Source organism: Annulohypoxylon truncatum (genome assembly GCF_022578515.1).
Source record: "Annulohypoxylon truncatum strain CBS 140777 unplaced genomic scaffold F4807scaffold_8, whole genome shotgun sequence".
Classification (NCBI taxonomy): domain Eukaryota; kingdom Fungi; phylum Ascomycota; class Sordariomycetes; order Xylariales; family Hypoxylaceae; genus Annulohypoxylon; species Annulohypoxylon truncatum.
This window is the reverse complement of record NW_025953794.1, coordinates 226,312-248,404: the sequence shown is the minus strand read 5'-3', so window position 1 is coordinate 248,404 and position 22,093 is coordinate 226,312. Positions and strand designations below refer to the sequence as shown.

At 49.4% G+C, this 22,093-nt stretch overlaps 7 protein-coding genes and 1 non-coding gene across 8 annotated transcripts; 3 read left to right on the top strand and 5 right to left on the bottom strand.

Moving 5' to 3' along the window:
* Nucleotides 1-1,554: 1,554 nt before the first annotated feature.
* F4807DRAFT_416658 (ABC1-domain-containing protein) lies at nt 1,555-4,267 on the bottom strand. Its single transcript, XM_047997147.1, has 4 exons — nt 3,285-4,267; nt 2,737-3,218; nt 2,088-2,527; nt 1,555-2,018 (listed from the first exon to the last, which is right to left on the bottom strand). Exons 1-4 carry the CDS (start codon nt 4,076-4,078, stop codon nt 1,725-1,727), a joined length of 2,010 nt encoding a protein of 669 aa, XP_047856380.1. The 5' UTR covers nt 4,079-4,267; the 3' UTR covers nt 1,555-1,724.
* A 4,147-nt stretch (nt 4,268-8,414) lies between these two features.
* On the top strand, nt 8,415-11,064 carry F4807DRAFT_379426 (pali-domain-containing protein). The gene is made up of 3 exons (XM_047995766.1): nt 8,415-8,779; nt 8,847-10,326; nt 10,379-11,064. The coding sequence occupies exons 1-3, from the start codon at nt 8,590-8,592 to the stop codon at nt 10,890-10,892; spliced, it is 2,184 nt and encodes a 727-aa protein (XP_047856379.1). The 5' UTR covers nt 8,415-8,589; the 3' UTR covers nt 10,893-11,064.
* Nucleotides 11,065-12,383: 1,319 nt separating this feature from the next.
* On the bottom strand, nt 12,384-13,686 carry F4807DRAFT_416645 (ribosomal protein L21e-domain-containing protein). The gene is made up of 4 exons (XM_047997146.1): nt 13,526-13,686; nt 13,380-13,447; nt 13,277-13,324; nt 12,384-13,158 (listed from the first exon to the last, which is right to left on the bottom strand). The coding sequence occupies exons 1-4, from the start codon at nt 13,559-13,561 to the stop codon at nt 12,828-12,830; spliced, it is 483 nt and encodes a 160-aa protein (XP_047856378.1). The 5' UTR covers nt 13,562-13,686; the 3' UTR covers nt 12,384-12,827.
* Nucleotides 13,687-13,819: 133 nt separating this feature from the next.
* On the top strand, nt 13,820-14,830 carry F4807DRAFT_416643 (uncharacterized protein). Its single transcript, XM_047997145.1, has 3 exons — nt 13,820-14,008; nt 14,093-14,191; nt 14,281-14,830. The coding sequence occupies exons 1-3, from the start codon at nt 13,944-13,946 to the stop codon at nt 14,690-14,692; spliced, it is 576 nt and encodes a 191-aa protein (XP_047856377.1). The 5' UTR covers nt 13,820-13,943; the 3' UTR covers nt 14,693-14,830.
* On the bottom strand, nt 14,827-16,543 carry F4807DRAFT_416636 (Pre-mRNA splicing Prp18-interacting factor-domain-containing protein). The gene has a single exon (XM_047997144.1). The coding sequence runs from the start codon at nt 16,371-16,373 to the stop codon at nt 14,916-14,918; it is 1,458 nt and encodes a 485-aa protein (XP_047856376.1). The 5' UTR covers nt 16,374-16,543; the 3' UTR covers nt 14,827-14,915.
* Nucleotides 16,544-18,909: 2,366 nt separating this feature from the next.
* Nucleotides 18,910-20,504, bottom strand: F4807DRAFT_416634 (alpha/beta-hydrolase). The gene is made up of 2 exons (XM_047997143.1): nt 19,181-20,504; nt 18,910-19,087 (listed from the first exon to the last, which is right to left on the bottom strand). The coding sequence occupies exon 1, from the start codon at nt 20,364-20,366 to the stop codon at nt 19,185-19,187; it is 1,182 nt and encodes a 393-aa protein (XP_047856375.1). The 5' UTR covers nt 20,367-20,504; the 3' UTR covers nt 18,910-19,087; nt 19,181-19,184.
* On the top strand, nt 18,914-19,003 carry F4807DRAFT_t51. The gene has a single exon. It is a non-coding gene; the product is annotated as a tRNA-Arg (tRNA).
* A 151-nt stretch (nt 20,505-20,655) lies between the features above and the next one.
* Nucleotides 20,656-21,938, bottom strand: F4807DRAFT_416632 (pyridoxamine 5'-phosphate oxidase-domain-containing protein). The gene has a single exon (XM_047997142.1). The coding sequence runs from the start codon at nt 21,687-21,689 to the stop codon at nt 20,904-20,906; it is 786 nt and encodes a 261-aa protein (XP_047856374.1). The 5' UTR covers nt 21,690-21,938; the 3' UTR covers nt 20,656-20,903.
* Nucleotides 21,939-22,093: the final 155 nt, after the last annotated feature.

Below are 22,093 nucleotides of genomic sequence, written 5' to 3'. Positions count from 1 at the left end.
AAACAGCTTGTGTACATGCGACGAAGTAGAAACGTTGCTAACGAATGAAATGAACCAACTAACCTTTCGAAAGAGAACGTAAATATGAATAGTGAATGAATGTCGACTCGCAAAAAAGTGGCCAGTTCGCGATTGTCGCGCCGAACAGATCTTGGTTAAAAGATGTGCGTAGTGCGTACGTGATGCCTTTGGGGAAGGGCGTTCAGCGGGTGGTTCGCAAAATTGGGTCGGTCGATGCAGATTAAAAAAAGGGTCTCTGTGCCGTCCCACGGATGCCGTTGAAGATCAGACGACAGTGCGATTTCGTGCAGAATTGAGGATTATTGAAGGAATATCCTACAGTTAACGCATAAACAGAGAAAGACAATGTTATGTTTAAAGCGATGAACTGTCACAGCTTCTTCAACAGGATCCGCTGGCAAGGGTGTACACAGCACACATCATCGAAGAAAAATCGATGTGAAGATTAGAAGATGAGATTGTCAAGCTTCAAACATCGCGACGTTTACACGAGATGAGCTCCTAACCTAAAATGTTTCCCTCTGCCAATCTGGTTCGAAAAGGGGGAAGTGCAGAAGTGCAGGCTAACAACATTTGAAGCTAACTCAGTGCCCATTAGCCTTCAGGTACCTGCGTACCCATGTACACACATATACACGCGTATCCACGCTGATGCCACGCTTTGGGTTGGTGGTTTCATGTGAAATTTGATTCGTGATTGGGCTAGGTGCGGCAACCAAGCAGGCCTAGCGCTGAAGCTAGTCAGAGTTGGTTCCGGGCCAAGTGGCACAGAAATATCCCGACGGCCTGGCTGAATGGTGGAGTCTGGAGGTACTTAGCTACCTGAACGAGTAAGGCGTCATAAAAAAAGAGCTTAGATTGCTAAGGTCTGATGCATGTAATAGCCACTGTAATATCCAATACTTCGGGGTCTTTACACATCTGGTAAGTATCTCCTGATTATACGCTGTAATCTTTCTTGTTTCTGGATTGTAAAATCTCGACCGTTACCTTAGGAAACAATTTCCATACATCCATATTAACGATTGCTTGAGGTTCGTAGCACCAACCATCCCAACGACTTTACCAAACTTGTTTCCTTACGCAGCTTACGGTAGGAGTTATCACACGAACGGCCACACGGTTACCTGCATTAATATATTGCTAGTATCCCGCTCAACCAGCCCAGTATCCGCGTGGGATCAAGTGGGCTCTCCTCCACGTGCGGGTTCTACTAGCAAATTCCTTGCAGAATTTGGGTACACGTAGTTTGTCTCGGCTAGCAACATCTAATGATCCTCTTCCAATATCCTATCATGTATGAATTGTCCACGATCTCGATACAGGTATATGCCTCGATCGGATCAAGACATGGCTAGGATAGGTTGGGGAACCGCTTTGTGAACCAACCAAACCACGCCGTTTCTAAGGTTCTACAATCGCTACAGATCCTATAATTATTCCACGTCACGGATATTCGCCAAAATCAATATAAGAATATTAAAAGAGGCTTCACCCTGTTATCACATAACGAATTGTTCATTCATAACGAACTGTTCATGCAAAGTGGGCATAATATTTTAGGGGCGGTTCCTAGTACCTTACACTTATAGTACAAGTCGGCCGTGTCTATATGCAGCCATATACCCCCAATCCGTCTATGCTTTTTATGATTCTACATGGTATTTTAGTTAGCAGAGATTTCATGTCCTCTAGATCTAGTCTCAACCGTCGAAAACCTCATGTTGTAGTTCGACGCCGAAGTCTTTCGCCATATCTTTCATCCGAGCCTCGACCTCATCTTCCATACCCCCTCCCCATCCAAGCCATTGTCTAAGCTTAAAGGTATAGAACGCCACATCGGTAGCAAACAAGACCGTCTTGAATAAGAAATGTTGCCACATGTTCACCATGCGTTCTCTCCACGGAAGGTTCATGTCCTGGAATAGACTCCGACTTGCCCAATTGCCCATCATCTTAACTCGGTTGACAGGGGATCCCATATATTGGTTGTTGCCCTAGAATGACATGTAAGTTGAGTTGGTTCGATGAGATTGATCCCAAACATAAAAAGAATTGCCATTTACCTGCACAATGCGCATATTGCGGCCGATGAAGATTAGCTCCTGGGGCCATTTCTCTTCGTCTGACAGTATCTCGCGAATACCTTGCTTCATTCGTCGCTGGGCTTCGTAATGCCGTTCAGCAGGCGTCTTACCCTCAAGTTCTTTCATGATATGGCCTCTCGTGCTATGATCGCCTCCGTCATAAGGGCGCATGAGTGTTGCGCTTGCGAATAGATCAGGCGCATTGATACCCCATTCCTTCGTGATCTGAGCAATAGTTTCGTTGTCGAAAGTCATGAGCGACTTCCAAAACAAAGCATATTGATGCTTGAACTTAGGTGACATGTAAACGTAGAGCCCGTGATCGATGAGGACCAATTCTGCCTTTCCGGATGGCAAACGTCTGATGAAAATGTTACCTGGATGGGGATCGCAATGTACAACACCCCATTTGAATATCTCTATAGTATGTTAGTTGCCTGGGTATGTTATTGTAGGCATATGAATATTGATATGTGCAGATAACGTATTTCATGGGCCATTTCATCCGGTAGAACAGTACGTCTAGAAATAGAAAATATGGGTTACTCACTGCCAACTTGTTAGTATATGAATCACCGTCTGGAAAAGAGGGGAGAGGATCCAAGGTTAACATGTTCTGATACATACCGAGCAGAAAATAGATCCACCATCGTCGTCATAACCTCCTTGCTAGACAATCCTAACCCGCCTTTGCCATTTCGTCCTTTCCACGTGTCCCGGTCGGGCTTTAACCTTTCCTTCATGGGGTTCTCTCGCAATTCCCGCCGAGCAGCCTGCCAATCGGCTTGGCTGAATTGTAACTGAGCACCGTGAACGCCGGGAGACCCAGAACCTCCCAACCAACGACCACCCGTTGCCTTCTTGTCCCAGAGCCTAACACCTTCGATCCACTCCGTAACTAGGACTCGTTTCGTCGTGAACTCCGGGTAGACTTGGGGAATGTACACCCTGCCTTTAAGGCTAGGCTCCGAGTTGACGAGCTGCCGCATCATCTCCGAATTCCTAGCTTCGGCTTCGAAATCCGTTTCCAGCAGCAAACGTTCCGTGATAAAGGGCACCAAACTGTATAATGGGATATCGAACCACCATGTGTAAATGCGCATCACAACCCTATCTCGCCAATTAGCATACTTTGACCAACACGCTAAGCCCGCCCAACAACTTCACCGGACTTACTTAAACGCCCACAGATCCCAACCGACTTGCTTCGCGATCTCCGGTTTCTGCAACTTAACCGCAACCTCCCTCCCATCCGGCAACCTCGCCCAATGGACCTGAGCCACGCTCGCGCTAGCCCTCGCCCTCCGCTCCATCAAGCCCTTCCCCTCCTCACCCGTAAAGCTAACCCCGAACACCTCCTCAACACTCCTCCCGCCAAAATCCTTACGAATAACCTTCTCCACATCCCTCCACTCGTCCTGCGGCGCATCATCAAACATGCGCGCGAACATCTTCTGAAACTCCGGCGGCAGCACCGCGCTCTGCATCGCAATAGCCTGCCCGATCTTCAAATACAACCCGCCATTCGCCCTCAGCACGTCGAAAAGCCTCTCCGCGCTGCGCCGGTGCAGGTCCTCTATCGACCCCCCGAAAGGCGGCTCCGCCCGGAAGTTGACCTTGTAGTCGAGCGCGACGAGCAGGCCCGTGCCGAAGGTGCGCAGCGAGCGCGCGACGCCCTTGGCGAAGAAGTGGTCGTCGACCGCGTACAAGGCGCCCGCGCCTACGGAGATGTAGACCAGGCGCCGGCCCCAGCGCCGCGTCCGCGTGTACTCGCGCGCCGGCTTCGGCTTGCCGAGGGAGGCGGGCGAGGGCGGGCGCAGCGGCTCGAAGGACGCGGACCGGACTTGGCCAAGCAGTGGCCGGGCGGCGAGGGATCGGGTCGCGTGGGGTTGGGCTACAATGCGGGCGTCGACGCCGTGCCGGGGCAGGACTTGGCGGGCGTAGAGCCTCGCTGCTCCGTTGCGGAACATGGCTAGGTAGGGGATGCTACTATTGCCTATAGCTGCCGCACGTGACAGGCTTCAGAGGCGGAAGGCAAGCTTCCGGCCTCTCGTGGTACATTAAGGTGATCTTTTCCCCTCAAGACGTTCTACGAGCTTGTAGTATGACGAACCTAGATAGGGTTTGCTGTTACGAGTGGGAAGAATCACGCAGGGAAGTCACAGACTGAGATCGATGACGAAATATGCTTTTTTTCTTATCTTTATTCGTTTTTTTGTTATCTCCGCTGACGCCGAGTCCGCCGTTGAACATGCCAAGAATCGGAGGACTTAGACCCGTTTGGCCGTCGGGGCCGATTCTCAATTGGGGAACTCTTCATCAAGTCATCTTCAATTGAGTTCAAAATTGAGTTATCAAGTTCTATTATTAGGTAAAGCACTAGTGATGAAGTGATGCCTCTTAACTTTAGAAGCAAATATTTCAGTGTTATTCTTGACTCAATACCACATGAGCACATTTCAATTCGGAGCCAATACGACCACTGCTGGCTTACATACCTGCCTGGAGCTGAAGGCTCAAGTCCTTGTTCTCCACTGTTTCGGGGAAACTGAAAATGAAAGGCCGCAAGTTATTATATGTCCGGAAAATGGGCAGAACTATTCGCTTGGTTAGGAAAAGTCGCGCAAACTTGTTCTTAATAAGAAAAACCCAAAATAACAATTCATAACACCTAAACTCTTCAGCCGCTTGAGGGTCGTCCCCTGTAATCTGAGGCTCTGCATTAGAAGCCAACGATATGCTGTAGCAGCGTAGATCACAAGTTTGGTCTGGGATCCCTGGAGGTTTGAGAAAGCTTACGCATTACGAAACGCGCCTCACCGGGTTGTTCCTCGAATTCAAGCGCAAATCAGAAACGCCGATTGGGAACTACCGTACCATCGATGAAGTAGAGCGCTTCTCCACGCTGTCTAAGATCATTTACCGGGATCCACGACCACTTTTTGTTCAATGGTCAAACTTCTAGCTACTGGGCAGCTAGGATTTCTCTCGTCGTTGATCGTATCTTGATTTATACCGTTCTCGATCCTCGTTTCTGTTTGGTTCATCTTACATGAAAGGTTATTTTCTATCAATTACGTTGGCACCCTACTAGGTAGCACCTAAAGTCTAGGTTCTTGATGATTAAAAGACTTTCATGAGAATGAACTCGACGCCAAAGTCTCGATCGAGTGATACTTTGGATTTAATACCTAACTATACCGGTATAGGTATGCTGTACGCATATCTCTATCACATATCATTAATTGTGGTTCGTGATCGACCTATGAATCCGTTGGCTGCTGTCTTTGGGTGGCTCAGTATCAACTTGTTTCGCAGATGGGATCAGTTCGCCAGACTTCAGATGACTAAGATCAGCCCGAGCAAATCATTCCCTTCCAAGGTTAGAAATGTCAATCTCCCTCGAATTACCGACGCTACAAGAATAGAAGATGTTTGCTTGTTTGTATGAGGTATATGATTAAGTCTCGGCTCTTTGAATCATATCCGTGGCTTGACCTATCCAATTACTACCATTGGTGGACTGCATCACGAAAGACATAATCTCAGTCTTCTTGTCGATCAATTCATTCTTTTTCCACCGACCTTCTTCTTTGAGCTACCTTTGTGTATCTCGACTGTTGGCCTACGCAGTGATTTAAGGGCCGACGATAAGGCTATTATTAGTCCTTGTAGTTTGTTAATAGTCATCTTAAGCTTTGTTCTCCGAGGCCTTGCATCTTCCATTTTATGGTGTGTATCGGACATGTTTGTGCTGAGTGGATAACGTAGGTAGTCAATAACCGTCTAAATCAACTATTCGGCTCATACCATGCCACTTGCCTTGTAAACCCTGAATTTGATAGAATGCAACATAATATCTTGTAGGCATGTAGGTTAGCATATATGTCCGGTTGAGTATTCTCCGACAGTCGAAGCATCAGACACATGCAATGGGTTCACCAAAGCACGTCAACGGCAAATCCCGTGCTGCCCGTGGCAGTCATGTTTAGCCTATCTGGAGGGCTGCAGCACTTCGGCTTTCTAAGTTACGGATAAGCTACTGGCCGCCAGCTCATCGCATCGATACGACGTGCGGTGACGGGAGCCGCCCAGGTAGGGTACCTAGCCTTATTCCGACGTTCGCTTCAGACGGGACTCAGGCTTCGACCTGTGTACCTCCAGGGCTAGGTTGTCTGTCACTGGTTCACTCATTGCGGTAGGTACCAAGGCGGCACCGTTTTCCGGCTTGTCGAAGCACAGCATCGCATAAAATTATCGTCATGATAATCGACTGCTTGATTTCAACGTCATTTGACCTGAACACTTCTCTCAAACTTGTAGACTGGTAGACTGGTAGGTTGGGTAAAAACGCCACATGACTAGCTTGGAGCTTGCTGTCCCGTTAGGCTGTAATGCTATGCCCTGTTTGCATGGAGGTATGGATGTCATGTTGCTTTTGTTAATATCTGACGGGGCTATGTTTGCAGTTGAGTCGCTCAAGATTTATCACCGAGCTACGGCGTAATGGTGGGCTTGTCGCATACGCTACTGTCGAACTCGGTGGTCCATGAAGGTCCTTATCGGCGTTGTACGTGTATTCATGATGACGAATTCTAGAACCGATTTGGATTATCTATTAATATGTATGTATGTAAATGCGGAGGATGAATAAACTAAACCAAGTGGAAAGATTCAAGATTCGAGATTCAAGCGCCAGGTATTAAGTATCAAGTACTGTAACTCTAGTGCTCTTTCTGCTAGATCTTTAGTTGAGACTTGTCACTTCTGGGCTCTCACCCGGCCCTACCCTAGCCTATTCCGATTAGCCCCGGCCGCTAGCCCTAACAGCCCAGTTCCCTAATAAGCTCTGCTAATCTTCTAGGCAGGTACGGTATCCACCGTCAAGACGCCTTCTAACGCATCTGACGCTTGAGCGTAGGGGAGTGCGTGGGCAAGTGGGCTAGCAGGGCTAACAGTGCGCTAAGCCACTCTTTTAATCACATCTGCAGGGGTATACAAGAGGAATACAAGGGTTGCCAGATCCAGACCAGCAAGACGGCCAAATCAATTGCGTGCGGTCCCTAGCAAATTCCCCCCTTTGTCCTTCCAGTCTTTCCAAACTCGACCCACTTGCATGTAAGTAATTTGTACCCTTCGTACCAATTGTCTCCAGTAAGGATAACCACACGACACTTTTACGTTAAAAAAACGACACCTTCCTAATTGGGGCTAGTCTGTGGCTGCAGCGCCATACCTAATTTAACACATGCTTTTATCGCACACCTTATCTAAACGTAATTTTACCAATTGTACACCTGTGACAAGATTAGTACGTGGGTACCTAGGTACCTACTTACATAATACACTCAATTACCTAATACACTCAATTACGTAATCAAACTTAATCGATTCTTGTCAGTTGAATAATTTACAACTAAGTGTCCAATACCACGCACTTAAATTGCTGGATATATAAAGGATTAAAACGTCAATTATATCAATTCGCAGGATATTACTATTAGTATAATGTGGGTGGTGCTGGTGCTATATTAGTAGCAAGGATAATAAGGTTCACGATGATTGTTGTTGTTTTTTTGGGGCCAAACCACCCACGTGACTACCTTACGTAATCCATATCCCAGCTAGGTCTTGCAGGGGCCAAACAGTACCTGCAATGGCAGTGGCCATACAAAACTAGTAGCAGGTGGCATAATAGGTACAACTTTAAAATTGAGGCTCAAAGTCAATTGAGGATATTAGGTAATGAAGTGATTACTAAGTAAGTAAGTGTATACTAGGTAATTTAAGGGTGTGCGACAAAAGTATTACTAAATTAGCTGGTGTGGCGTTGCAGCCACAGACTAATCTCAATTAGGAAGGTGTCGTTTTTTTAACGTAAAAGTGTCGTGTGGTTATCCTTACTGAATTGTCTCTCGTCCCACCCACCCAAACCGTCTTACAGACGCTCTTCCTTCCAATCAACCCCAAATCAACTCGACTACTCAAGTCGATTTCCCGATCTTCAACTCTCCGTCACCACTGGCACTGCCACCGAGCCAGTTTACCTAGGCAATCCGATCCCGCCACTCCGATCGATATCGTCCTTGATTACCTTTAGTCACTCGTTTCTGGAAAGCGTGTTAGGTTGACGATATTTTTGGGTTTCAACAATAGAAGAACTAGAAGAACAGGGTCTAAAAGGTCTAAGAAGGAGGAAATTAAGAAATTGTGGAACGAGTTCGCGTATTTGGCTATCAGGTGTTCATGACGGCAACAACATCGAATCACGAAGGCGCTTCAACGTGAAGACATCCGATCCCTCTACATGTCGTCGTTGTCGAGATCCGTTTATTTCAATTGGCAACCCTCGCATGCGCAAACATATTATTGCCTTTAAACTTTAGGTCGACCGGTTCTGAATTCCTATCCAACGAAGGCGACGACAAGTTCTACGGCGTCGCGACTCATCCGAGTCGGCGCACGCTCCTGAGCCGCCACCATGTTGCGACCGGCTACACCTCTGACGGTGCTGCTCTTTGCAGCATTCGCCATGTTGTTGCTCGCCGTCCTGTCGACTCCTATTATTAAAGCGATTCCTTTAGGTACCTACAAAGGCGTGAGCTTTGGAGTCTTCGGTTATTGTGACAGCAGCAACAAGTGCAGTCCCATAGAAATCGGATACGACACATGTACGTCTAGTTCTGTCTTTGTCCTCGTCGTGGGAGACTATTTTGGATCGTAACTAACAGTTTATAGCGAAACTCTTTTCTCAAGCAGACTCGGCTACTTTCGACTTGCCTGCTGGGACTCGGACAACTCTATCCGCTATTCTCGTAGTCCACCCAGTTGCATGTCTTCTCACGCTAGTCATGTTGATTCTTGCCATCGTCGCTCACCTTCATTCGCCTTCTCATTCTTCTCGTTATCTGTTGCTTCTTTTCATCTTCGGCATTATTACATTTTTAGTATGCCTTCTCGCCTTTCTAATCGACGTCTTACTCTTTGTTCCTCACATGGCATGGGGCTCCTACATTGTCTTAGCTGCTACTATTCTTGTATTCCTGAGTTTCATTGTTTCGTGTGCTATGCGCCGCACTCTGGTTAGCAGAAAAGCAAGGAAGAGGCGAATTGCAGAGAATGCCGAGATGAGTGGGGAGAATTACTACAATCGCCAAGCCCAGCAAGATGTCCCGTCTTCAACCACAGCTATTGCACGACAGCCGACTGTTCCCGTTGTTAGTGGAGCAAATGGCCCAGCAGACAAGATGGCCCAATTTTCTTCATATGAGAAAAGGGACGATCGTAGCAGCGACGAGCGTATGCCTTTAACTGCTAGGTCTCCGTCTGACAGGTCTCCGAATGGCGCTCCTGCTGATACCAGCATGTCCGGCACTACTTACAATGCGCCCCAGCGACAAGGCTCGAATACCTCAATGGCAAGGGATCAATACGGTAATCCGATAGATCAACCTCAAGATAATTATAATATGCGACGAGGGCCGTCTTTCGAAAGTATGAACTCGAGAGGTCGTGGTGGACCTCCGGCTGGATCTAGGGGACGAGGAGGCCCCGGAAGAGGTGGTTATGGACCCTACGGTCCCCCTGGTGGAAGAGGCGGAAGGGGCGGACGCGGTGGTGCATATGGGCCGCCGCCGGGAAGAGGCGGATATGGCCCACCCGGCCGCGGTGGATACGGGCCACCACCAAATGGACGAGGAGGCTACGGACCACGTGGAGGTTATGGCCCTCCTGGGATGATGAGGGGTGGAAGAACACCACCGCCAGCTTACCAAGGAGGCGCGCCTTATGATCGACGACCATCTCCGGCCAATACTTATGGAGACTACGGTCCGGCCCGACAAATATCTCCAGCACCGCCAGGAGGTCCGTATGCGATGGACGCTCCGCCTATGCCAAACGTCCCAACCGGCGCGGCAGAAGCGGGTGGTTTCCAAGCATACAAACCTGATCGTGTCAGTGAATTACCCAGAGCGGAATCCCCACCCCCGATGCCGGGTATAGACGATGCCCATGAAACCCCAGTAGGCCAGGCGGTGGAAATGGATGCTGCTACAGGAAGCCCAGCACATCCTCCTCGGGGTTTCGGCCAATTCAACAATCAAATACGGGACAGCGATGCAGATGTAGCTGGCATGTTAGCTTTGCAACAGGCAAGGACGTCTCCAGCACATAGACATGATACCTTCATGAGCGAAGGAAGCAGATATAGCCAGGAGTAAGTGAAATTTTCATGCGGAATTAAATCTTTCCACTAACAATTCATCTAGTAGCCAATTTGTTCCGGCTCGGCAAGCGTGGAACCAAGGGAACATGCGGCCTTCAGCCGTACCATCGCCTCTTCAAATTCCTACTAATCCGCAAGAAACGGGTAACAGGACACCACCGCCACCTATGCCGACGCAACAACAGCCGGCGAGCGGTGAGACAGGCAACTACTACGAAGACGTAGATCCTCGCTTCACTGAACCAGCATCCAGACCAATGCAACAACCTATCCACGAAGAGCCGGTGTCTTACGACGACATACCACCACCAAGAAGTCCAGCTATATCCGAACAGTCAGGCTTCACATCAGTCTCACAACGGGGTATAAATCCTCGGTGGAACCCACCTCCTGGCCAAGGGTACAACCCGGGAATGCTACCACGCAAGCCGGTCGGCCGAAACGAAGTGAATGTTCTTAATAGTAACCCGGACTTTCAGCTGCCATCGACCCGTGGAGGACCAGGTGCTGGAAGGGGAGGAGGCATGATACCTGGGAGCGCATACCCAGGCATATAAGACACTGCATTCATCAATATCCTTTCTTCGGGCCATTGGGGAATAGTCATTTCTCTAGGTGGCTTTATTTGCGGATTTGAATACTTCGCATACGATTCTTTAATAACGGATGCTGTTCAAGCACCATTTCTCGCATCAGGACATAGTCCAATCCGATCTCACAACTGACATCTTCTCTTTTATCATCAATTCCGATATACCCTCATACCTTCAGCAACATTTCTCTTCGACCTATGACTTTTTACGGCTCGTTGCCAAAGTCCCTGCCGGCGTCAGAAACATGTACCTATGCCTTGGTGGCATAGTACGGATTATGAACGGATAATCTTTGTCCTCATCATCTATGAATCTCGGGACAAACGGGGTTCATCGTCACCATTTTTATCTCATTTTTCTAAAACCCTTCAGGCAACGAGCAAATAATCAGTCTCTACCGCCATTGATTGGACAGGAGCTTGGAGACCGACCAAGTAGCAGTAACTGCACGGGACGAGGCATATACCCCTGTTCTGTTGTAAAAGTTATCTAGGGAATGTATTCGGGGGTCTTTGTTTTTGCTTTGCGCGTTGGGGTAATGCAAAATCTGAAAAACTAAGCTCGGCTTGCCTGATGTATGGATAGCGTACTATCTAGGTAGATACTTGGGTAAACTGAGCCGACTTGTATGTCGATCGCGGAGAATAGTAGCATACGAGTATGCTATTGCCTGATATGCGGATGCGCTGAGCTGAGCGGAGCTGGGCTAGGCAGAGCAGGGCAGAGCAGGGCAGAGCAGAGCAGGTAGCGCTGAATGCTAAGAATGAACAAAAATGGAAATGACTTGGTGATGATCGTGATTGTGAATGTTTGGCGTAGGGTGTGCTGTAGGACTAAAAGGTTCGTTTTCGATGTCTAAACTATTCATCAAAGTATGTGTAGTGCTCCAACTATTGGTCTTAGAGCGAAAGTGACGGTCCAGTATGTTCTGCTGAGCTGTCTTTGGTGAGAAAGGGAGCCCCCTTAATGAGAAGGGTTGAGGGGCGCTGGGTGGCATTAGGAGTTGCCAAGGATAAACTGGTTTGCTGCTCATGGGCTTGTGGACAGATAGAATGATATGATTGATTCTGTGTCGTACTAGGGAGCTCGTATTGTGTCTAGTATGGGGGCCACGGGAAAAGGGGATTTAAACGATAGGGTATTTTCCTCATATATAAAGTCCTTTCTAACAAAGTCCTAGAACGCTTCTTGAGTCTAGGCGTTGGAGAGCACGTCTCCCTCCTTAGGTGACTGGAGAAAGGATATAAAGGGAGTACCCGGCGATGGTCCTCTCGGCTTGTGTTGGTAGTTCTTGGTCCGTTTGTTCACGGAATGGCCACGCTATCCTCGCTTCGTAAGATGGCTACTACTAGAACGATGTATGATAACGACGACGGCTACGGATGCTGACATTGAATTTCTGTCTATGAGATGGATATACTTAGTTGGGAATATGAAGATAGATATTGGATCGGCCCCAGTATGTAATTTCTACTTATTAATAGTAGAATAGTAGACTCGTCCGTCCGTCCATTATGTGGATTAGTGGCTAATGGAGCTGTAGCAATTTCGATGTCTCTCTAGGGAGAGCCCAGTTCCACTCGAATATTGACATGAGGGGATGTAGACGACTATAGCCTCGAATATCCGGAACTCTTTACTGGTTACCTAGGATCAAGATATGTTTTTCGCGCTATACGATATTAAGACCTGTCACGTATCAGAGCAGCATTGTTAGCATTGGTATATTTTTGTCATTCCTCCAGGCTGTGCCTATGTCCCTCCATGCCTTGCCATGCACAGAAGATTGAGATTCCTGGCCACGCGAAAAACCCCTAATGCAATGAGAAAAGAGCAACCGGCAGAAGAACCCAGAAACACCACGCGACCGCCGCATCCATCCATCACCTTTCCCCTTCCTTAGATGGTCGTCTCGTACGCGATAGGGACAACTGTCTCGGGTTGGTTGTCCTTCATGGACACGGTGTGCGCCTCACGGGGGAGGGTAGCCAGTCGCTTAACGGTAAGAGTGGTTCCCTCGGCCTTGGCCTTCTTCTTGAGCTCGGCGTTTTGCTTGACGCGCTTGAGGAAGTCCTCTCTTGATCGGGATCGGCTGATGTGCTCGATGCGAATGTTGACTCGCTTCTCGATGTACCGGTGCTTCACCTTCTTGTAGATGATGACGCCGACTGCCGACTTGGTAACGTTGTAGACGACACCGGTCTTGCCGTGGTAGACCTTGTGAGGCATACTATTCCTCTGGTCAGCTCCTGTTCCTTAATAGCTATCTTGCTTCTCGCCAAATTCGCAGCTTTCGCCTATCTGGATTCGGATCGATCGCATTTTCGGTAGGATTTGGAATGCCTTACCCCTTCTGAACAGCACCATTTGCCTTGATGTCAACGATGTCGCCAACCCTGTCCAATTGTCAACATTTTTCCCCGGCGTAAAAAATTCCAAATTGAAGCGTACTTGTACTGGTGTAGGTATGTAGACAGGCGGATCATACCCTTCTGTCGGAAGTTCCGAGAGAAGGCATACTATAGCATTTGTTAGTTTTATTTCCCCCGTAAAATAAAATACAATCAATAGAAATTGTCCAGAATTGAATAACATACTCGAGTGCCAGCGCGAAGACCTGCGGCGTGACCCATCTTATCGGTGTTGTGGTTTCGCGAGAGAAAGTTATTTTGGTGATGGGAGTTGGTTGATTTCTCTCGATGGATGTCGCTACTCAAGAAATTCGCTTAGGAATTTTTTCGGGGCTTGGTTGCGGTTGTGGACGTTAGAAGTTACTACCCACCTGGGACACTGCACGCAGCTGCCAATTAAGCGAGGGGTACTTTGTCCACAATTGGCTTAGCTCCACACTTGCCCTACTCCATTCCACAAACCCACTTTCTTTTCTTTACAAACTTTGACCTCCAACTTTTCTGATTCGCTTTTCTACTTTGCGAAATCCCACGACAACTTCAAATTCCTTCAATCCCTCTCTTTCGTCAACACCACTCGAAAGACAATTGAGCCGTCGCAACCATGGCGCCTTTGTCTTACTCCAAGACCGCAAAGGTCCCCCGTCGTCCCTTCGAGGCCGCCCGTCTGTCAGTAATCACCGGCCACTGAGCTAGAGCTTGCCTCTACTTAAGTCGATTGTGAAAAATAAACTGACATGGTCGCGCATATAGTGATTCCGAGCTGAAGCTCGTTGGAGAGTATGGTCTACGCAATAAGCGTGAGGTCTGGCGTGTCCAGCTCACTCTTTCCAAGATTCGTCGTGCTGCCCGGTATGTTTTCCCTCCGCATCTTCGCATCTTCAATAAATTCTACGCGCATCATGTCTCATCATCCATACTAATTTTTATCCGAAATATAGTCAGCTTCTTACTCTCGACGAGAAGGACCCCAAGCGTCTCTTCGAAGGAAATGCCCTCATTCGCCGTCTCGTCCGTGTCGGTGTTCTCGATGAGTCCCGCATGAAGCTCGATTACGTTCTTGCCCTTAAGGTCGAAGATTTCTTGGAGCGCCGCCTCCAGACCTGCGTCTACAAGCTCGGTCTTGCCAAGTCCATCCACCACGCCCGTGTCCTCATCCGCCAGCGACACATCCGCGTCGGCAAGCAGATCGTCAACGTCCCGTCTTTCATCGTCCGTCTTGACTCTCAGAAGCACATCGACTTCTCCTTGACCTCGCCGTTCGGTGGCGGTCGCCCTGGCCGTGTCCGCAGAAAGAAGGCTAAGGCTGCCGAGAAGGGTGACGATGGTGAGGAGGAGGAGGAAGAGGAGTAAATGTAACGCCTTCTTCCATGAAATCATGTGGATAATTCGGTGGTGGGGAAAACTTTACATTATGGCGGTATGAAACAAGATCATACCTCACGGCGTTAGGCCATGGGATACGGAATGCATGAAGAACTTTCACCACCGTTTAATGATTTATGCTCTACGTGATATGTGATTTACTGATTTGACTCTTTCAATGTATTAAAGTAATCCACCGATGAGACCGATACTATCGCACTAACTCATCTTTCCCTAAGAACTTTGCCATAGGATCATCCGCCGCCGCTCGTTTCCTTCGGTACTCATCGAGCTCGGCTTCCGAAACACCACCCTTCATCTCCTCTATCGTGCGTTTCTTGCCTGCTTGTCGTGATGGTTCAGCCTCCTCATCAGCCTTCTCCTCGGCGGCTTTCTCTTCCTCCTGGGCTGGGACATCTTCGATCAAATTAACACCCAACCTCTGCTTCTCAGCCGCTTCCCAGGCCTGCTTGCCCTCCTCGCCCGTATAGTAGCTATTCTTAATAAACGAATGACAGCACGCGTAGCCCCATTTGAAATTAGACCACCAGCTGCCCCATACCGAGGTATGGTTGTTGATGTACACGTCTTCGGCGTACTTGGACTTGGCACTGGCCCTCGGCGCGCCCTTGATCAGGCCGGACTCGTCGTACTCGACGAACTGCTCTGATTCCGTGACCGCGGCTTCTCGTAGCGACGCGGGCATCTCGTGCGTCGAGCCGCCGTACTTTTCCGCTAGTATCCTCTGCCGCTCGAGTTTCTTCCGCTCGGCTTCCTCCCGCTCCTTCTTGCGGTAGTATTCGCCGGCCGTGGGGTTCGCCTGCATGTGCTGGCGGGTGTCGCCCGACTTCTCCTGCGCCTCCCACGCGTACTTCTGCGCGCGCTCGAACTCGGCCGCGTCGCCCGACGCGCGCAGGAACCCTTCCTCGGCGAACAGGGCCGCCGCCTTGTCGGCGGTCGCGCCGGCGTCGACCATCGTCCGCGTCTTGGGGTCGTACTTGGCGGACTCGAGGTCCAGGTTGAGCAGGTACTTGGCGGTGTCCTCGCGGATGCGCAGCTGCCGCGTCGCCGTGCTCTGGTGCCGTCCCATGTCCGACTCCTCGGCGTACTTCTCGCCCGCGTTGTCTTTACCGTCGTCTTCCTCGCCGCCCTCGCCGTCCTTGTCTTTCGAGTCGTCGCCGCCGCCGACGCCGCCCGCGAGCTGGTTCCGTAGGTCGTCCAGCTGCTCGTACCGCTCGACGACGCGGCGGTACTCCTTCGGATCGTACCCGTTCCACCGGTCGCGCTTGGCGTCCCAGCCCAGCTCGACCTCCTGCACGACCTCGTCCGCCTGGATGTCCTTGCCCGTCCACTTGGCGCCCTTGGCGCGCGGCCGGTTGAGGCAGTCTTTGGCCTTGTGCGTCATCGCGCCGCAGTTCTCGCACGCGCCCTTGCGGTACTTGGTCGCCGCCGGCCCGAGCTTGCGGCCCCGGTCGTACCATTTGGACTGGTCGTCCTTGGCCTTGTGCAGACGCTGGTGCTCGAGGTAGTCGGTGCCGTCGCCCTCCTCGCCCGCGTAGAACGGCCGCTTGCTGATGAAGGACGGGATGTAGATGTTTTCTTCCTTCGACGCGGCCGAGGCTTTGGAGTCGGCGCGCCGCGAGGGCGGCGGAGGGGGAGGTGGTGGCATGATGGTGTGTAGTTGCGGCTGCGGCTTTGATTCTTGAGGGAGTTTGATGGATTTAGCGGGATCGATATCCCCGGGAGGAGATTAGGGGTGGTCTATAGGAATCCGTCGTCGTCGTAGCGGTATCTAGGGAAAAGTAGATGATGATGTTTGGTTAACTGATGGATCTGATGGATGAACTTTGATAATTTGAGGTACGTATCTCCGTATCAGAATGTGGCTGTGCATCGAGCAGATAAGGTTTACGCTGCTTAGTCATGCTGTGGCTACTATTTCGCTACCACAACCTTAACGCCTATCCATTGTACCTATCTACAACATTGGACTACCCACTAGATACTACTAACGAAGCATTACCACCTACTTCATAAAGTTGAGAACCGCTCATATCATGTCAAATATTCTGATGGCTACAATTCCAACGCTCTATTTGACATCGACTATGACATAGAGTGCTACTTGCCTATGCCGTGAGAAATAGGGGCTATAAACCTTCCTCTGGGCACGTCTAACCATTGCTAAACAATTAAGATATACGAGGCAATGATGAATTGGAAATCTTGACCCAAGATATTCCTAAGGATATCAATACCTTATACTAAGGCGTCCTGGACTCCATCAACTCTAGCTATTGGGGCAAAGTGTTCAAAATACTTTGGCTCATCTGACGAGGAACTAGGTGTCAAATATTGTGGATTACTTGGGTTGATGAGCTTTTCACGCATGGTTTTGATTTTCCTATGAAATATGAAATTCGGGCCTACTCTGACATTGAATAGAAAGGCGTTCCGGGAAGCGGAGTTTCTGGTCTTGTAGGCCAAAGGTCTCTTGGAGTTCGGTAGTCACGGTCCCGCGAAAGGAATTCGACTAATTCCTTCTTCTGTTACTTCTTTTCGCCCTACCGTCCGCGAGTTTGTAATTCGGAGCCTATATTCGAATGGCTATCTTAGCGATGATTCTTATCTACCATCCTTAGGCTAAAACACGCCAGTTACTCCCTCTTCTCGCGCTTGTGGAGTTACAGTCAGTCATGAGTATCTTCGCGATCAAGTCCCTGAATATGAATATCGTCTCGCCGCGCTCCAGCATTCCCAGGCATTCTCAGGCATTCCCTGCAGAACGTCATGTCCGTATCATCGCTGCTAGATGCGCTGGATGGAACGTCATCCACATAGCCCGAAGCAAATTCTATTTCCTCGTAGGTAAATAGTGAGTGTAGAACACTCTCCTTAGTCGCCGCTTGTATCTTGCAGCTGGTGCTAATGTCCCTGGGTGGCTTTGAGCCGAAATCCCGCAACGATACAAACTTGTCAACTCCTGGCGGCAAGCAGAATCAATTAGAGAATGCCGATAAAGTATTAAGATTATCGTCACAATTTAATAAGATTGTTACTACCTGATCATACCCCTGTCGGTCATTGCCGGTCTCATCATCAGGGAGCGTATTTGACTTAGAGCTTATAATTTCTTGGTGTGTCTCCTTCGCCTGGCCAACTGTTTGGCATCTATTAAGGAATATCATTCAATTAAAAAGGGAGCTGGTGAGGTAAAAGACGACTTCCCTTCTCCTAGACTCGCCTTTGCCTAGTTCGCTAACTCCGGTGTTGACTGGCTGAAGAATACGTCCATAGTAGTAACAGAAACCATTATATTTGGATATAATAAAAAAAGAATGCGTTGGCTTCAGTAAATTCTGTAAAACCTTGTACAGTATTCAAGGAAACGTTGTGACGTGTGTTAAGGTACGGATTCTGATTCGTAAAAAGGGGCTCACCGGAAATATTTCTCTTTTCTTCAGACTCCTATTGTAGAGTCTACCAAGACATGTAACTGGAGCTTTCTTTACGGCAACAGTAATGAGACATTTCCATGAACTTGAGCTGATCTGAATAATACCCTCTGCCGACTTACCTAGGTAGCCTTACCACGCCACCAATCAAGCATTCATAAATGCTCGGGGGACAACACGTATCAGTCAACCATTTTAAGCTAATTTAAGGATTATAGAAATAACATCATGATCTTATCGCCGACTTGAGTGCCATCCTCAAGGTAATACATCATAAGCGTTATCGTGAATCTAGTCAAGTTGGTCCACCAGACGAATGCGAAAGTGAAAAACGTCATAGCCACAACTAATATAGAAATGTCATATTTCTAATTATACACCGCACTGCATTTAGTATTGTTTGCTTATCTGTGACTCAGCCAGATCGGGCGATTAAGAATCAAGCTGAAGCAAAAAGGAGGGCAGGTATTGGTGGAGCGGGAAGGTGCAGCTTCCAGCTGGACAGGTAGCCAGCCGTAGCTGCCTAGGAATTATGGATGTTATATCGATTCACGCACCTGCCACTTTGCAGAAAATATGACAAGGCTTTTAAGGTAGGCATACACACATAGACGTCATCTGCCTTGCTACAGGTAATTTTGTACCGTAGAACCGTAGAAATGCCGTGCATAGTCTCTACCTAGTTTCTTTAATAAATAATAATAACAAATTGTTCATTCATCCATCTTCCTCGAGTCCAACATGGAAGAACCAAGCCGTACTAGAGAAATGGTTAACTCGTCGGCCTCCTAGTTGTATCATCAATTACAGCCGAAGATTCCCGGTTCGAGTCCGGGGTGCGGTGATATTTTTTTAATTCTTTTTATTTCCTTTTCTGCCTTGAGGTTTATTCTATCCTGTTCTCTATTCTAGTAAGGTTCACTTGCCTGTAAGTAGATGTTTAAGTAGGGACATTGACAACAGCTTAACATGCAAACACCGATATATGATACTATTCACAACCCGCTAACAATCCCTGTAGAACATCATAGAGTATCAAAAAATGCCAGGATCTCCCTAATCACAACCTCCGGCTGTTCTTGCTGTACCCAATGTCCCGCCCCCTCCAACAGCTTCACGCCCCTGAAGCAGGACTCCTTGACACAATTCGGGTCTGTATATGACTCTAAAGCACCCGGTTGCTGGTAAGTACCCCAGTCCTTTTTCCCGCTAATAAACACGCACGGCACCTCGATCTTCCTGCCCGCACACAGGTACATATCCCTCGCCGACTGCGGCGTAGTCTCCGTCTGCGCCCGGTACCAGTTCAACGCGCCCTGATACCCGTTGCGCGTCCAGTCATCGCAATATACCTGAAGGTCCTGCTTTGAGAGCCACCGCTCCGTCTTGGAAAAGTCCTCGCCGTTCATGAGCGACATCACAGTCTCGGCCATCGATTTCAAGTCCCGCATGATGTAGTACTCCGGCATAACCGCCAGTTCCTTCGCGCTCCAACTCTTCAACGGCCGCGGGTCATTCCTGTCCCAGTCCGCGGACTTAACATGGAAATACCCGCGAAGAAACTTCTCTATGCCCTGAGGCGGGTTTTCCCAGTCGGATGCGGCGCTGCCGCCGGCGTTGTGCCACTTATAGTGACTCCGTGGCGGTTGCAGGTACGAGAGCTCGTGCTGGATATTAATTTTCTTCGGCGCCGCGGGGTCCGGGGGTAGAGGGGGTGGGTGGTGCGGGTGGCTCATCTGGATGGTAGAGCGGAACATGTCGGGGCGCATCAGCGCCGCCATGGCCGAGCCCACGGCGCCGAAGTCGTGGCCGATGATGCTGTGCACGCTCGTGTAGCCCAGCCCGTATACCAGGCACACGAGGTCGCGGACCAGGTTAGTCATCGTGTAGTCGCCGAGCTCGACGTTGGGGAAATACTGGTGCCGCTCCCAGCCCAGGGTGCGGCCGTACCCGCGCTGGTCCGGCGCCACGCAGTAGTACCCGGCTTCCGCGACCTTGGGCAGGATCTTGCGCCACGAGAACGCGAGCTCCGGGAACCCGTGGCAGAAGAGCACGAGCGGTTTTCCGGGCTCGCCGGCTTTGAGGACGTGGAACTTGAGGCCGCATGACGGGGTGCAGTCGACGTAGTCCGATGTGATGCCTTCCGGCAGCGGGAGTGGCCGGGGCGGCTCGTCTGGCTGTTTTTTATTCCTGAGCCTGGTACTCATGTTGGAAGTTTACGATGGATAGAACCTGGTGTATCAAAATGTCGACTGGAAAATGACTTTATTTGGGAGTATGGGGTGGGTTTCACATGGCATATAGCGATATGGAGGTTACCCATACCTACTTAAACTCCGTCTCGGTAACGCCTAGCCCCGCACTCGTCCCCGTTGTAACCGTGCCGTGATAGCCCGTTTCTCAGTTACGTCAGCGTAGAAATCCCGGTGTATTATCGCTAGTCACCGGTATGGCTTATAAGTTCCTTCAACCGAACGGAGCAATTCAGAAAGAGAATGGCACGAAGCGAATTTCTTCATGTTACCGATAGCTCATATAACTCTTAATGATCTTGTATAGCCATTTTGAATAAATTTGTGCAGTCAGCCGCCATCACAGGCTACAGAATGAAGATGAATTTACAAATATGTGATACGTAGGTATCGTCAACCATCCAACATATAGTATTCCCTAACAATCCTTCAAAGTACGAGTGCAACAACTTAATAAGTCGTCAAAAGCAGCAGTGCTGAACTGCTATCTGCTTAGAGATCCAAGCTCCATTCATTCCAACCCTTCTTTTCACCGGGCAGCCTTACGTTCTCCCATTCCTTCCTGGTGACGTTCTTCCACTCATCAACTGGGATCCAGCCGATGTAAGCCCTATCGCCAAAGCCGCCGATCCAGTAGACCTTGGTAACAACGAGTCTCACGAATTCGGACTCATGGATCGGGTTTCCGGGAAGCCAGTACTTCGAATCCGGATGAGTATCTACGTAGCACGATGCCAGGGCTTTCGTAGACGCCTCGCCGACCTTCTCGATGTAGCCCAGCAGGCTGTACCGAGGAAGGTTGACCGCGCTGTAAGGCACCCGGTCCTTAGAATCGTCGTCGCTTCCGAAGAACCAGTTGAACCAGGTTGACTTGATGCGCTTGTCGGGCGGGTACGGAGGTGTCCATTCCTGCGCAAGACTGATATTCGAGCCTGCATCCACATTCTTGAAACTAGACCCGATCTTGATGGCGAGGAAGGTCGGGTTGCCGTCCTCCTCGCAATCGGCTACGTACTCCATCAGCCCGAGAGGCATGCCTCCGAGGCCATCTGGCTGGCGGAGGCCGGAGGAGTCCGGGAAGACGGTAGAGAGCGTCCCAAGTGGAGTAAGAGCTAAGATGCGGCGGCCGAGCACCGCGGACTCATAAGAAGTCGGAATCTTGTAGCTGGATTCCGAAGCCGGAGGATTGCTGAACACATATTGCTGGTCCGGAACAGGCTCGGCCGCGTGGGAGCAGGCAGCTAAGTAGATAAACGATAGGCTGTGGAGGAACCTCATCGCGGTTATTGGATGTAGTACCAAAGCGGGTAGCTGCTAAGCTCTGCAAGGCTCTAGTAGAACGCTGAGGCGTTAAAGTCCGGGAGTATGGGAAGGACAATAGAGCTGAGACTTTAAATTCACAATTGGAAGATGAATGAAGGTTTTATTAAATGCTAGCACTATTTGATAGATGGCGTTTAGCGGTCTGTCGAAGCTTCATCAAACGAAGAAGGAGGCCGGTCACCGGTCTGAAGTTCAAAGTAGGTACGATCCCATGTGAATGATGTATCAGGTGGGACGACTGGGGGAATTGCGGGTCTGGGGCTTGCCTCAACCGTTTAGTCATCTGAAACCTATTACGTACAGTGAAGCATATGTATGTACCTTGATATCTATCCTTTGGTTAAAGAGGCAAATAATGG